Source organism: Papio anubis, chromosome 3, assembly GCF_008728515.1.
Source record: "Papio anubis isolate 15944 chromosome 3, Panubis1.0, whole genome shotgun sequence".
Classification (NCBI taxonomy): domain Eukaryota; kingdom Metazoa; phylum Chordata; class Mammalia; order Primates; family Cercopithecidae; genus Papio; species Papio anubis.
This window is the reverse complement of record NC_044978.1, coordinates 147,338,800-147,352,010: the sequence shown is the minus strand read 5'-3', so window position 1 is coordinate 147,352,010 and position 13,211 is coordinate 147,338,800. Positions and strand designations below refer to the sequence as shown.

Sequence of the window (13,211 nt, the reverse complement as noted above, 5' to 3'; positions counted from 1 at the left end):
TGGAAAAGCTTCACCAGAGTCCTTCTCTACCATGACAATGTTATTGCTCATTCCTCTCATCAAACAGGGGCAATTTTGCAGACGTTTCAATGGGAAATCACTAGGTTTTTGCCGTACAGTCCTGATTTTGCCCCTTCTGACTTACTTTTGTTTTCTAATCCTAAAAAATCTTGAAAAGGCACCTATTTTTCTTCAGTTAATTATGTAAAAAAGACTGCATTGACTTGGTTAAATTTACAGGATTCTCAGTTCTTTAGGGGTGGACTAAGTGGCTATCACGGCTTACAAAACTGTCTTGAGCATGATGGAGTTATTTTGAGAAATACATTTACATTTTTAATTTTTAATCTTTTAATTCCATCTTTCAAAAACTTTTTGAAGTCCCCTTGCATAGTACACTGGATTCTTGATATTAGTGGCCTCAGATAACTTTTTTTTTTTCCTGAGACAGAGTCTTGCTCTGTCACCCAGGCTGGAGCGCAGTAGTGTGATCTCACCTCACTGCATCCTCTACCTCCCAGATTCAAGCGATTCTCCTGCCTCAGCCTCCCAAGTAGCTGGGATAACAGGTGCATGCCACCACGCCCAACTAATTTCTGTATTTTTAGTAGAGACAGGGTTTCACCATGTTGAACCACTCATATTCATGAGTATGTCAACATTTGTACAGGCTTCTGGCTTTCTACTGTATTTGGCTCTGTATTTTTTTCCTCTTGAGAATTATTTACCACAAAGAAACAAATGTATTAATACTTATTAATACAAATGATAACATGTAGAATAAAGCAAATTCCAAAAAGTTGCAAATGCCAGATAGAAAACTAAGCTCACTCACTAGATAAGTGATCTGATGGCACTACACATCAGCCTCAAAGCTTGTAATTCAAATACTCCATGATTTTCACAGCCATTTGCAAGCAGCTGAAACTCCAAATGTTAGATCTGTAATTGTTAATGGAGTCTGTTTTTACATGTTAAAAGAAAACAAATGTACTATGCACAATAATGTCATTGATTTTTAAAAATTCTTTGTTGAAAGAAAATCAATATTTTATACTGTTTATGTTTAAATATAATACTTCTCAGGTCTTTCTACATAGTAATTTTACTATTTGTTTTTAATGAAGCTTTCAAAGAAAAATTTTGGTCTCAAACTTTAAAATGGGTGAATTGCATAGTTTTGAATCTTTGCAGTTTGAGAAAAATTACTGTTAATTATTTGTTTAAAATTAGAACTGGTTGCATTGTGCCTTGCTTCTGATTTCTGTTGGCGCTTGTGATCGTTTTTAAATGACCATAAATTCTTTGTGATTATGTGCATTGAGAGGTGGAATATTTTTCCCTTCCTCTTATCTCTGGGCTCAATCTGTGAATTGGTTACCCAAAAGAATGTGGCAGATGTGGGCATCATGCCAGTTGACAGCTTCCAATTTTACCTCTTCAAGTTTATTCTTAGGATGCTTTCTCTCAGAATCCAGCCACCACGTTCTGAGAAGCCCAAGCCACATGGAGAGGCCACATATTAAGTAGCCACATGTAAGTAAGCTTTGGCTAATAGCTCCAGGTGGGCTCCCAGCCAATAGCCAGCAGCCAGTAGCAAATATCAAATGTCAGCCATCTGAGTGAGCCATCTTGAACATTCCAAACTAATCAAGCCCACAAATGACGGGAGCCTATGCCAACATCACACAGAGGAGAAAAAAACCATTGTGAAGAGCCCAGTCAACCATAGAATTGTGAAATAATAAAGTGGTTATTAGACTATTAAATTTTGCTGTTGTGCAACAACAGATTTATTTATTTATTTATTTATCTGAGACAGAGTCTCACACTGTCACCCGGGCTGGAGTGCAGTGATGCAATCTCAGCTCACTGCAACCTCTGCCTCCCGGGTTCAAGCGATCCTCCTGCCTCAGCCTCCCAAGTAGCAAGGATTACAGGCGCCCGCCACCATGCCCAGCTAATTTTTTGTATTTTTAGTAGAGATGGAGTTTCACTGTGTTGGCCAGGCTGGTCTCAAGTTCCTGACCTCGTGATTGCCCACCTCGGCCTTCCAAAGTGCTGGGATTACAAGTGTGAACCACCACGCCCGGCCAGATTTTTTAAAAATGCTACTGCATGCTTTCATATCAGTTGGCCCTATCGAACACTACCATTGGGGGATGACGGTTTGTTGTTCCTATGGTCCACAAATATAGGCTTAAAACTTGCTTCTTAAACGTGCTATTTTAATTCTTCTGATAGCACACACACCATCTCAGACTGTACTGCTACCGACTTCTTTCATAACAACTGATGTGGATATATTTGCATGACCTTGTGAAATGAAACCACATTCTTTCATATTTAAAAAAAAAAAAACTTGCTTGTTACGTAAGCACTCAGTTTCCCTACTCTAGAACCTCTCTGATCATACGCACTTCTCATACCCTCTCTGATCATAGGTGTATCTCACACTCTGTCTGATCATACGCGTTTCTCATACCCTCTCTGATCATACACTTTTCATACCCTCTGATCTTCCTTGGAGAAATGGCTATTCAAATCATTTTCCCATTTTCAATGGGTTATTTGTCTTTGTTTTAGGGTTGTAAGATTTCTTTATCTATTTTGGATATAAATATTTTATCAGGTATATTATTTGCAATTATTTTCTTTCAATTTATGGGTTATCTTTTTACTTTCACGATGTTGTCTTTTGAAGCATAAAACTTTTTAGTTTTGATGAAGTACAAATTGTCCATTTTTTTTTTTTGTCACTTGCGATTTTGGTGTCAGATCCAACAAATAATTGTCTAAACCAAGGTCAGGAATTCTTTGGCTTTTTCTAAAAATTTTATAGTTTTAGCTCTTACATTTAGGACTTTGATCCATTTGAGTTAATTTTTGTATATTCTGGGAGATAGGGGTGCAATTTCATTTTTTGCATGTCTCAACGCCAATTGTTGAAAAAATCTATTATTTCACCCACTGAATTGTCTTGATAATCATTGAAAATCAATTGGCCTTAGATGTATGGTTTTATTTCTGGACTCTCAATTCTGTTCCATTGATCTATATATAGTATCCTATGCCAATACTACACTATTTTAGTTGCTTCAGCTTTATAGTAAGTTTTGAAAATGTGAGTTCTCCAACTTTATTCTTTTGTTTTGGGTATTCTGGTCCCTTAAAATTCCATCTTAACCATAGTGATACATTGGTTGAACTAAGTACAGTTGATGAATTATTTTTGTCATTCAAAGTCCATAGTTTACATTGGGGTTCACTCTTGAAGTTGTGCAGTCTATGGGTTTTGACAAATGTATAATGATATGTATTCACCATAGTAATACAGTATTGTATAGAATAGTGACACTGCCCTAAAAATCCTCTGTGCTCTGCCTATTTCTCCCGCCCTCCCTCCTGGCAACCACTGACAGTTATATCCATAGTTTTGCCTTTTCCAAAATGTCATATAGTTAGAATCATACGGTATGTGGCCTTTTCAGAACGGCTTCTTTCACTCAGCAATTTGCTGCTAAGGTTCCTACATATATTTTCATGGCTTGATAGTTCACTTCATTTTAGTGTCGAATAATATTCCATAGTCTGGATATACCATAGCTTATTTATCCATTCACTTACTAACAAACATCTTGATAATCTTGATTGCCTCCAACTTTTAGCAATTATGAATAAAGCTGCTATAAACATTTTTGTACAGATTTTTGTGTGGACATGGTTTTCAATTCATTTAAATAAATTATAAGGAACATGACTGCTGGACTGTATGTTAACAGTATGTTTGGTTTTGTAAGAAGCTGCCAAACAATCTTCCAAAGTAGCTGAACCATTTTGGATTCTCATCAGCAATGAGTGAGAGTTCCTGTTGTGCCACACCCTCACTTGCATTTGGTGTTGTCAGTGTTCTGGATTTTGGTCATTCTAATGGGTGTGTAATAGTTGTTGTTTTAATTTACAATTCCCTAATGACACATGATTTTGAACATTTCTTTATCTTGCCATTGGTATACTGGCTTTGGTGAGGTGTCTGTTCGGGTCTTTTACATATTTTAAAATCATGTTGTTCATTTTCTATTGCTGGGTTTTAAGAATTCTTTGTATATTCTGGGTAACAATCCTTTATCAAATGTGTTTTTTGCAAATATTTTCTCCCAGTTTGTGGCTTGTCTTATTCTCTTTACAGTTGTCTTTTGCAAAGCAGAAATTTCAAATTTTAATGAAGTCCAGCTTATCAATTATTTCTTTCAGGGACCATGCTCTTAGGTGGTATCTAAAAAGTCATCATCATACCCAAGTTCGTCTTAGATTTTCTCCTATATTCTAGAAGCTTTATAGTTCCACATTTTCCATTTAGGTTTATGATCCACTTTGAGTTAATTTTTGAAAAGGTTCTGGGTCTACATTCATTTCTTGCTTGTGGATGTCCAGTTGTTCCACCACAATTTGTTGAAAAGACTACTTTTGCTCCATTGTATTGCCATTACTTGTTTGTCAAAGATCAGGCAGGGCACAGTGGCTCACACCTGTAATCCCAGCACTTTGGGAGGCTGAGATGGGTGGATCACCTGAGGTCAGGAGTTTGAGACCAGCCTGACCAACATGGTGAAACTCCATCTCTACTAAAAATACAAAAATTGGCTGGCCGTGGTGGTGTGCGACTGTAGTCCCAGCTACTCGGGAGACTGAGACAGGAGAATCACTTGAACCCGGGAGGTGGAGGTTGCAGCGAGCCGAGATTGTGCCACTGTACTCCAGTCTGGGCGACAGAGTGAGAATCCATCACAAAAAAACAAACAAAAAAAATCAGTTGACTAAATTTATGTGGGTCTTTTCTATGCTTTCTATTCTGTTTTATTGATCTATTCATCTATTCTTTCATCTGTATCATGTTCTCTGATTACTGTGACATAAGTCTTAAAGTCAGGTAGTGTCAGTCTTCCAATTTTGTTCTTCTCCTTCAAAACTGAGTTGCGTCTTTTGCCTCTCCATATAAGCTTTAGAATCAGTTTGTCAATAGCCACAAAATAATTTGCTGGGATTTTTATTGCATTCAATCTGTAGATTAAGTTGGGAAAAACTGACATCTTAACAATTCTGAGTTTTCCCATTCATGAACATGGACTATCTCTCCAACAAAGTTTTGTAGTTTTCTTCACATAGATCTTGTATATATTTCATTAGATTTATAGCTATGTATTTCATTTTGGGGATGCTGGTGTAAATGGTATTGTGTTTTTAAATTCATGTTGTACTTGTTTGTTGCTGGTATAGGGGACAGAGATTGACTTTTGTGCATTAAGATTGTATCTTGCAAACTTACTATAATCACTTGTTAGTTCCAAGAGGGCTTTTTTGTCCCTTCCTTCAGATTTTCTACATAGACAATCACATCATGTGCAAACAAAGACAGTTTTTCCCCCCCCTTCCCAATTAGTATACCCTTCATTTTCTTTCTGGTCTAATTGCATTAGCTACAACTCTCAGTATGATGCTCAAAAGGAGTGGTAAGAAGGGGACATCCTTGCCTTGTTCTTGATCTTAGTAGGAAAATCCTCAAGTTTCTCACCAGCAAGTATGATGTTAGCTGTAGGTTTTTTTGTAGACATTCTTTATCAAGTTGGGAAGTTTTTCTCTATTCCTAGTTTATTGAGAGTTTTTATCATGAATCAGTGTTAGATTTTGTCACATGCTTTTTTCTCATCCATTGGTCTATAAACATACCTTTTCTTCTTTAGCCTGCTGATGTGATGGATTATATTAATTGTTTTTCCAATGTGGAATCAGCGTTGTACGCTTAGAATAAATCCCACTTGGTTATGGTGTATAATTCTTTCTATATGTTGCTGGATTTGATTTGCTAACATTTGGTTGAGAATTTTTGCATCTATGGTCATGAGAGATATTGGTCTGTAGTTTTCTTTTCTTGTAATGTATTTGTCTTGGTTTGGTATTAGTGTAATGCTGGCCTTAAAGAATGAGTGATGAAGTATTCCCTCAGGTTCTATTTTCTGAAAGAGACTATAGAGAATTGGTATAATTTCCTCCTTAAATGTTTGGCAGAATTCACCAGTGAACCTGTCAGAACCTGGTGCTTTCTCTTTCAGAAAGTTATTATTATTTTATTTACTTATTTATTTTGAGACCAAATCTCGCTCTTGTCGCCCAGGCTAGAGTGCAGTGGCATGATCTTACCTCATGCAACCTCCACCTCACAAGTTCAAGCAATTCTCCTGTCTCAGCCTCCCGAGTAGCTGTGATTACAGGCACCTACCACCACGCGCAGCTAATTTTTGTATTTTTAGTAGACAGAGGGTTTCACCATGTTAGCCAGATAGTCTCTAACTCCTGACCTCAGGTGATCCACCCGCCTCAGCCTCCCAAAGTGCTGGGATTACAAGCATTAGCCACTGCATCCGGCCTAGAAAATTATTAATTGCTGGTCTGATTTTTTAAATAGATACAGGCTATTCATTAGTAATTCATTAGAACAGCTGACATTAGTAATTTTTGAGTCTTCTCTCTTTTCTTCTTAGTCTAGCTAGAGACTAGTCAATTGTATTGCTCTTTTCAAATAACCAACTTTTGGTCTTCTTTCTCTATTGATTTCCTATTTTCAATTTTATTGATTTCTGCTCTAATTCTTATTATATCTTTTATTCTTTTTACTTTTAATTTAAATTTTCTTTGTCTAGTTTCCTAAAGTGGAAGCTTAGATTATTTATTTTTAGAGCTTTCTTCTTTTCTAAAATATGCATTCGATGCTATAAGTTTCTATCTTTGCTAGGCATGGTGGCTCATGCCTGTAATCCCAGCATGTTGGGAGACCAAGGTGGGAGCATAGCATGAAGCCAGCAGTCTGAGGCTGCAGTGAGGTATAATTATGCCACTGTATCCCCACTCCAGCCCGGGATTCAGAGCAAGACCACAACTCAAAAAAAAAAAAAAAAACTAAGCAAAAACAAAACAATCACTGCTTTCACCACATCCTACAAATTTTAACAAGTGTATTTTCACTTTATTTAGTTCAAACTATTTTAAATTTCTCTTGAGATTTCTTCTTTGATCCGTGTGTTATCTAGAAGTGTGTTGTTTAATCTCCAAGTATTTGGGGATTTTCCAGCAATTTTTCTGTTATTGATTTCTAGTTTAAGTGCCTAAGGCTTGAGATCGGACATTGTATGGTTTCATTTCCATTTGTTCTTCGTTCTTATTTTTGTCTTCTACATTTTTTTACCTGACTTTTGTGGTTTTAATTGAGCATTTTATATTATTCCATTTTCTCTCCTTTCTTAGCATATCAATTACACTTTTCTAAAACCTTTTTTAGTAGTTGCCCTATATTTAGCAATATACATTTACCAAGTCCACTGTCAAATAACACTTTACCATTTCACAGGTAACATAAGTACCCTATAATAAATTATTTCTATTTCTTCCCTCCCATTCCTTAAATCATTGTTATCATTAATTCCCTTATATATAAGCATATGTCATTGAATACATTGTTGCTATTCTTATTCAGAACAAACTGTTTCCTGTTAAATCAATTAAGTATTAGAAAAAATATTTAGTTATACCTTCATTTATTCTTTTCCCAATGCTCTTTCTTTCTTTATGGATATCTGAGTTTCTGACATATCATTTTCTTTCTCTCTAAAAAAAAAAACAAACTTCTTTTAACATTTCTTGTTCAAGGCAGGTCTACTGGCAACAAATTCCCTCAATTTTTTTTTTTTTTTTTTTTTTTTTTTTGTCTAAGAAAGTCTTTACTTCTTCACTTTTTTAAATCTTTGATTTTAATTTAAAAATTAGCTTAATGATAAGGATATGTTATACCATGTGTACATTTACATGAACACTGTATGTTTACCTTGGTTTTATATCAAAGTTTTTACTTAAATCTTTCCCAAGAGAAGAATCACCATCTGTTAGTGACATATTGCAATTAAACTATGAAATGATTCTGAAATTTTTTTTCTATTTTGAAGATACTTTTATTTTTAAGGAGGAATTAGTTTCTCTTCAGATGTTCATTTTTGACTCTGAAAATTTTAATTTTTTTTTTTTTTTTTTGGTCTAGACTGGTTTGAAACAGTGATATTATTTTGTGTACTAGGATGTCCTCTTGTTTAGACAGATTTATAGTACTAATTAGAAAGCTGCTAACACCCTTACTTCAACTCATGGAGATAATTTAGATTCTTAAAACATAAGGAGAGATAACTTGTTGGAAACATTTTTATAACTTTAGTTAAAAACAGTATTAAAAACATAAAACACTTTTTTTTTTTTTTTTTGAAACAGGGTTTCACTCTGTCGCCCAGGCTGGAGTGCAGTGGCGTGATCATAGCTCACTGCAGCCTTGAACTCATGCTCAAAGGATTCTCCTGCCTTAGCCTCCCAAGTAGCTGGCACTGTAGGCACATGCCACCATGCCTGGCTAATTTTTATTTTTTAATTTTTTTGTAGCAAAGGGCTCTTGCTTTGTTGCCCAGGCTATTCTCAAATTCCTGGGCTCAAGTGAACCTCCCACCTCTGGCCTCCCAAAGTGCTCGGATTATGGGCTTGAGCTGCTACTCCTGGCCATGAAACACAATAAAAAAAATTTTAAGTCTACATGAAACAATTGTACCTCCTTCATAGTACAGAATCAACTTCCTCATCATTCTTACACAAAAATATTTCTCAATTCCATTTACTGATATTCAGGGATTTGAATCCTCATATAGTGCTTCTGCAAAAATGTGTGTGTGTTTTACATTAAAGCATAAATTAGTGGTATTGTTTGAGTAACCCCCAAATAATGTTTACATGAAATACTCTTTTATTTTTTCCAAGTCTTGATCTGATTACTGACCACTACATCCTTGTAGTATCAAAACACTTAGAACTAAAGCAGCTTTACTGTTGAGTCAGGAGGAAAATGCATGGCAAGAAGTAGTTTCAGTTTGAAAAAAGCAGGTCAAGATCCTTTCACCAAAGTTAGCCACTTTGTGTTTGGCATCTAATCAATGAGGAGTGGACTCCTTCACTGGTGAAGAATAATTTTACAGGATACAGAATTCTAGGTTTGTGGGTTTTAAAAAAATTCTCAACACTTTAAATATTTTATTTCACTCTCTTCTTCGTGGTTTCTGAGAATTCAATGTAATTCTTATCTTAGCTCCCCTATATGTAATGTCCCCCCTCCCTTCAGCTTTTTTCACGATTTTTAAAAAATATTTTATTTTTCAGAGTTTAAATATGGTATGCCTAGGTGTGATTTCTTGAGCATTTATCTTGTTTGGAGTTCTCTGAGCTTCTAGGATGTGTGATTTGTTGTCAGACATGAACTTGGGGGAAATTAATCATGAGCATTCTTCATTTCTGTTAGTGTTTTTTATCTCTAGCATTTCTTTTTGAGTCTTTATTAGAATTTCTATCTCTCTGTTTATATTTTCCATGTGCTCTTGCATGTTGTCTACTTTTCCATTACCTCCAGTAGCACATTCATCTTAGTTTTTTTTTGTTGGTTTTTTTTTGTGTTTTTTTTAGTAGAGACGGGGTTTCACCATGTTAGCCAGGATGGTCTCGATCTCCTGACCTCGTGATCTGCCCGTAAAGTCCTGGTCTCATAATTCCAACACTCCTGCTCTATATGATTCTAGTTCTCCTGCTTGTTCAGTCTCTTCAAACAGTGTTTTTTGCCTTTTAGTATGCCTTGTAATTTTTTGGTGAAATCTGGAATGGTGTGACCGTCCCCTCCAAAGCTCATGTTGAAACTTAATCACCAATGTGGCCATATTGAAAGGTGGGCCCTTTAAGAGGCAAACAGATCCTGTGTGCCCCACTTTCATGAATGGATTCATTCATTCACAGATCCACAGATTCATGGATTAATGGATTAATGAAGTAGTGGCTCATGATGGGAGTGAAACTGGTGGCTTTATAAGGAGACCTTAGCTAGAACGTTAGCACACTCAGCCTCCTTACCATGTGATATCCTGTGCTGCCTCAGGACTCTTCAGAGAGTCTGCACCAGCAAGAAGGATCTCACTAGATTCACTCCCTTGACCTTGGACTTCTCAGCCTCCGTAACTATAAGAAATGAGTTCCTTTTCTTTATAAATTACCCAGTTTTATGTATTCTGTCATAAACAATAGAAAACAACACCCAACACCAGACAGGATGTACTAGATAAAAGGAGTGCTGGTAAGTAGGCTTTTAGTGGTGTGTGGTAAGGCACAGGATAGGGCAAGTGTTCTGCAGTCCTATGATTAGGCCTCAGCCTTTAGTGAGCCTGTGTGGATGGTGAATCTCTGTGGATGGTGAATGTCACCAGTACTTCCTTTTTTTTATTTTTATTTTTTGAGATGGAGTCTAGCCCTGCCACCAGGCTGGAGTGCACTGGCACAATCTCGGCTCATTGCAACCTTTGCCTCCTAGGTTCAAGCAATTCTCATGCCTCAGCCTCCTGAGCAGCTGGGATTATAGGCATGTGCCACCACACCAGGATAATTTTTTTTTTTTTTTTTTTTTTGAGATGGAGTCTTGCTCTGTCGCCAGGCTGGAGGGCAGTGGTGCGATCTCGGCTCACTGCAATCTCCCCCTCCCAGGTTCAAGTGATTCCCCTGCCTCAGCCTCCCAAGCAGCTGGGACTACAGGTATGCACCACCGCGCCGGGCTAATTTTTTGTATTTTAGTAGAAACGGGTTTTCACCATGTTAGCCAAGGTTTCACCATGTTGGCCAAGCTGGTCTTGAACTCCTGACCTCAAGTGATCCCCCCACCTCGACCTCCCCAAGTGCTGGGATTACAGGCGTGAGCCACTGAGCCTAGCCACCAATACTTCTTAATCTCCCACACTTAAGTGGAACAGGATGGTTTATGGAGGCTGGAGTTGTGTATTTCCCTTCTCCCAAGTAGTTTAGGCTCTGATAAAACCCAGCGGACTAGGCTTTGGTAAAATACTTTCTCCTGAGGGCAGGTCTTGTTAAGAACTGATTGCTCTGGCATATTTTTAAATGCTTACCTTTTCAGCAGAGGAATCTTTCAGTAAAAATTTAAGTAATTAACCTGTCAGAGGCATTTGAACCAGAGCGACTCCATTTTGAGTGAGGGCTAGGAAAATGAGGCTGAGACTTGCTGGGCTGCATTTTCAGAAGTTAGGCATCCCTCGCCTCTAGATGTTTACAATTAAGGGAACAAATTAATAACGTTTACTAAAACAGACACAGACTTGGGAGTGTCCACATATCCCAATATCTGGAGAACAAAGGCATTCCTAATTTTGCTTTAAAGATATCTATTCTTGCAAAATAATCAAGAAAATTAATCCTTGATCAAAACTCTTGTAGCACAGCACGTCTCCCCATATACACAAGCATTGTAACGAGGGTGGATGCGTCCCTCCTCTTTCAGGAATGTCCTGCTCTGTCTATGGAGTAGCTGTCCTTTCACCACTTTACTTTCTTAATAAACTTGCTTTTATTCTGCACTGAGAACTCGCCCTGAATTCTTTCCTGCGCGCGATCCAAGAACCCTCTCTTGGGGTCTGGATCCGGACCCCTGTCTTGTAACATAACTGAAAACCCCAGTGCAAAGGCATAGCATCCTACTTAAGAATTTGCAAACATTCATCATTAATTATTTCAAATCATTGATTAACTTTCTCTAAGCCAGATTCCTACCTGATGTCGAAAAGAAAAGCAAAAGGTAGACTGTTTCAACACTTTCAGACGCTTGGGCAAAAAATGCATTTTCATGCTATAAATAACGCAGCACAAATACTATACGACAGGGCTTTATACTTGGGGGAAAGCTGCCAGGTCCAAACTATAAAGGAAAATTATTGGAGCTCATTTTTCCTGCCCACGTTAGCTAGCACATTTTGTTGAAACTGAAAAAAAAAAAAAAAAAAAAAAGATTTTGGTGAAACTGAAAAAAAAAAAGCACCAACAACTCTATCTTGAAATAAACTACTGTACCTCTTACGCCTCATCCCTTCTACCCCAGAATCCTGGAAGAAAAAAAGATATACCCGAGCTCGTCCAACCCCTCTTTGCGTGGACCGTGTAGGAGTATTTGGCCCATCCTGCCTTCTTTAATCCAACATTCTGCTTCTTTTTTTCTTCAGCTTCGCGGCGCCCCCTTTGGCCACCACTGACATCTTAGTCATCGCGGTCCAAAATATACGCACGCGCCTTTGAGGGCTCGCAGAGCCAGTCTCTCCCGGAAAAATCTCATCCAATCAGAGCCAGCCAGGAAGCCGAGGCCCAGCAAGGCCTTGCGACGCCCATCTTCCTGGGGTTAGCTTCTCTGATGTCACGTGATTCCACCCTCCGCCTCTCGCCCACCCTCGCAGAGGGCGGTGCGCTTGACCCGGCCCCGCGAGGCACCGCCTTTCAGTTAGCGCTCGCTGATTGGTCGCTGCTCGCGCGGTCTCCTGGGTGACGGGAACGCGGTAGCCTGCTTGGTGGAGACCGGGTGCGCCTGCGTACTTCATAGTTCGCGTAGCGGCTCGAGCCTGGAGATGAAGGTAAATAACTTACAAATCCGCGGGCGGGGAGCGGGAAAATGCGACTACTGACCCTCGCTCGCTTTTAAAAGAGGGTATCTGTCCCTCTCCCTCCTTCCGACTTCGTTGGAAATGAGGGAGAGAGGTGACCAGAGAGGGCGGGGCCGAAGTTGGACGGACGAGGGAAAGGAAAGAAAATATGAGAGGGGAGGGCGGAGAGAGAGGCCTCTCGTTTTTGGAACTGCAGACGCTGTAGAAGCGGTGCAGAAAGTAGGAACCCCTCCCTGGCCGAAATGAGCGGACTGAATCTAAAGATACCCCAGCTTCGCACGCGGAAAGAACGGGTCGAGTAAACGCGTTTGGAGGGTCGCGGTGAAATTGACTGGGTCCGGTATCACGAGCTACCTCATTTCTTGGGGCTACACCTGTGGCAAGACGCGCAGCTGCCCAGCGCCTTAAAAAGAATGAAAAGCCTCCTAAAGAATAACCTCAAATTGTATTACCTGTGACCAGTTCAATCACCTGCTAGCGAGTGTACATTATTGACAGGAAATCTGCACCCGAACACTCAGGTCTCACGCTCATGTGCCTCATCCTCTGCACGCACGGTTTCTAGGCTTGGGCTTGTTGCCCACCCCACTTTCTGATTTATCCGAGCAGTCTCCCCCTTGCTCTGCTCTGGCAAAGAAATGGAAGGCTCTTTTTTCT

The 13,211-nt window shown here is 38.8% G+C and overlaps 1 protein-coding gene and 1 long non-coding RNA gene across 9 annotated transcripts in view; one reads left to right on the top strand and one right to left on the bottom strand.

The window, feature by feature from the left end:
- LOC108585886 overlaps positions 1–12,243 on the bottom strand; it is a 45,859-nt gene extending 33,616 nt beyond the window's left edge. For both annotated transcript variants that reach the window (XR_004182807.1, XR_001902448.3), the window contains exon 1: positions 12,027–12,243. This is a non-coding gene — a long non-coding RNA (uncharacterized LOC108585886). The remainder of the gene's footprint in view (positions 1–12,026) is intronic.
- A 128-nt stretch (positions 12,244–12,371) lies between these two features.
- The window catches only part of WDR19 (WD repeat domain 19), a 94,368-nt gene continuing 93,528 nt past the window's right edge, over positions 12,372–13,211 (top strand). For 6 of the 7 annotated variants that reach the window (XR_646876.3, XR_004182806.1, XM_021938364.2 and 3 more), the window contains exon 1: positions 12,425–12,524. Coding sequence is in view for 5 of the 7 variants with exons in the window: in XM_021938364.2 (XP_021794056.2) it covers positions 12,519–12,524 (6 nt within the window). In the remaining 2 variants the exon portion in view is untranslated. Of the gene's footprint in view, positions 12,525–13,211 lie in introns of all 7 variants that reach the window. The other variant, XM_003898587.3, reaches the window with a different exon arrangement.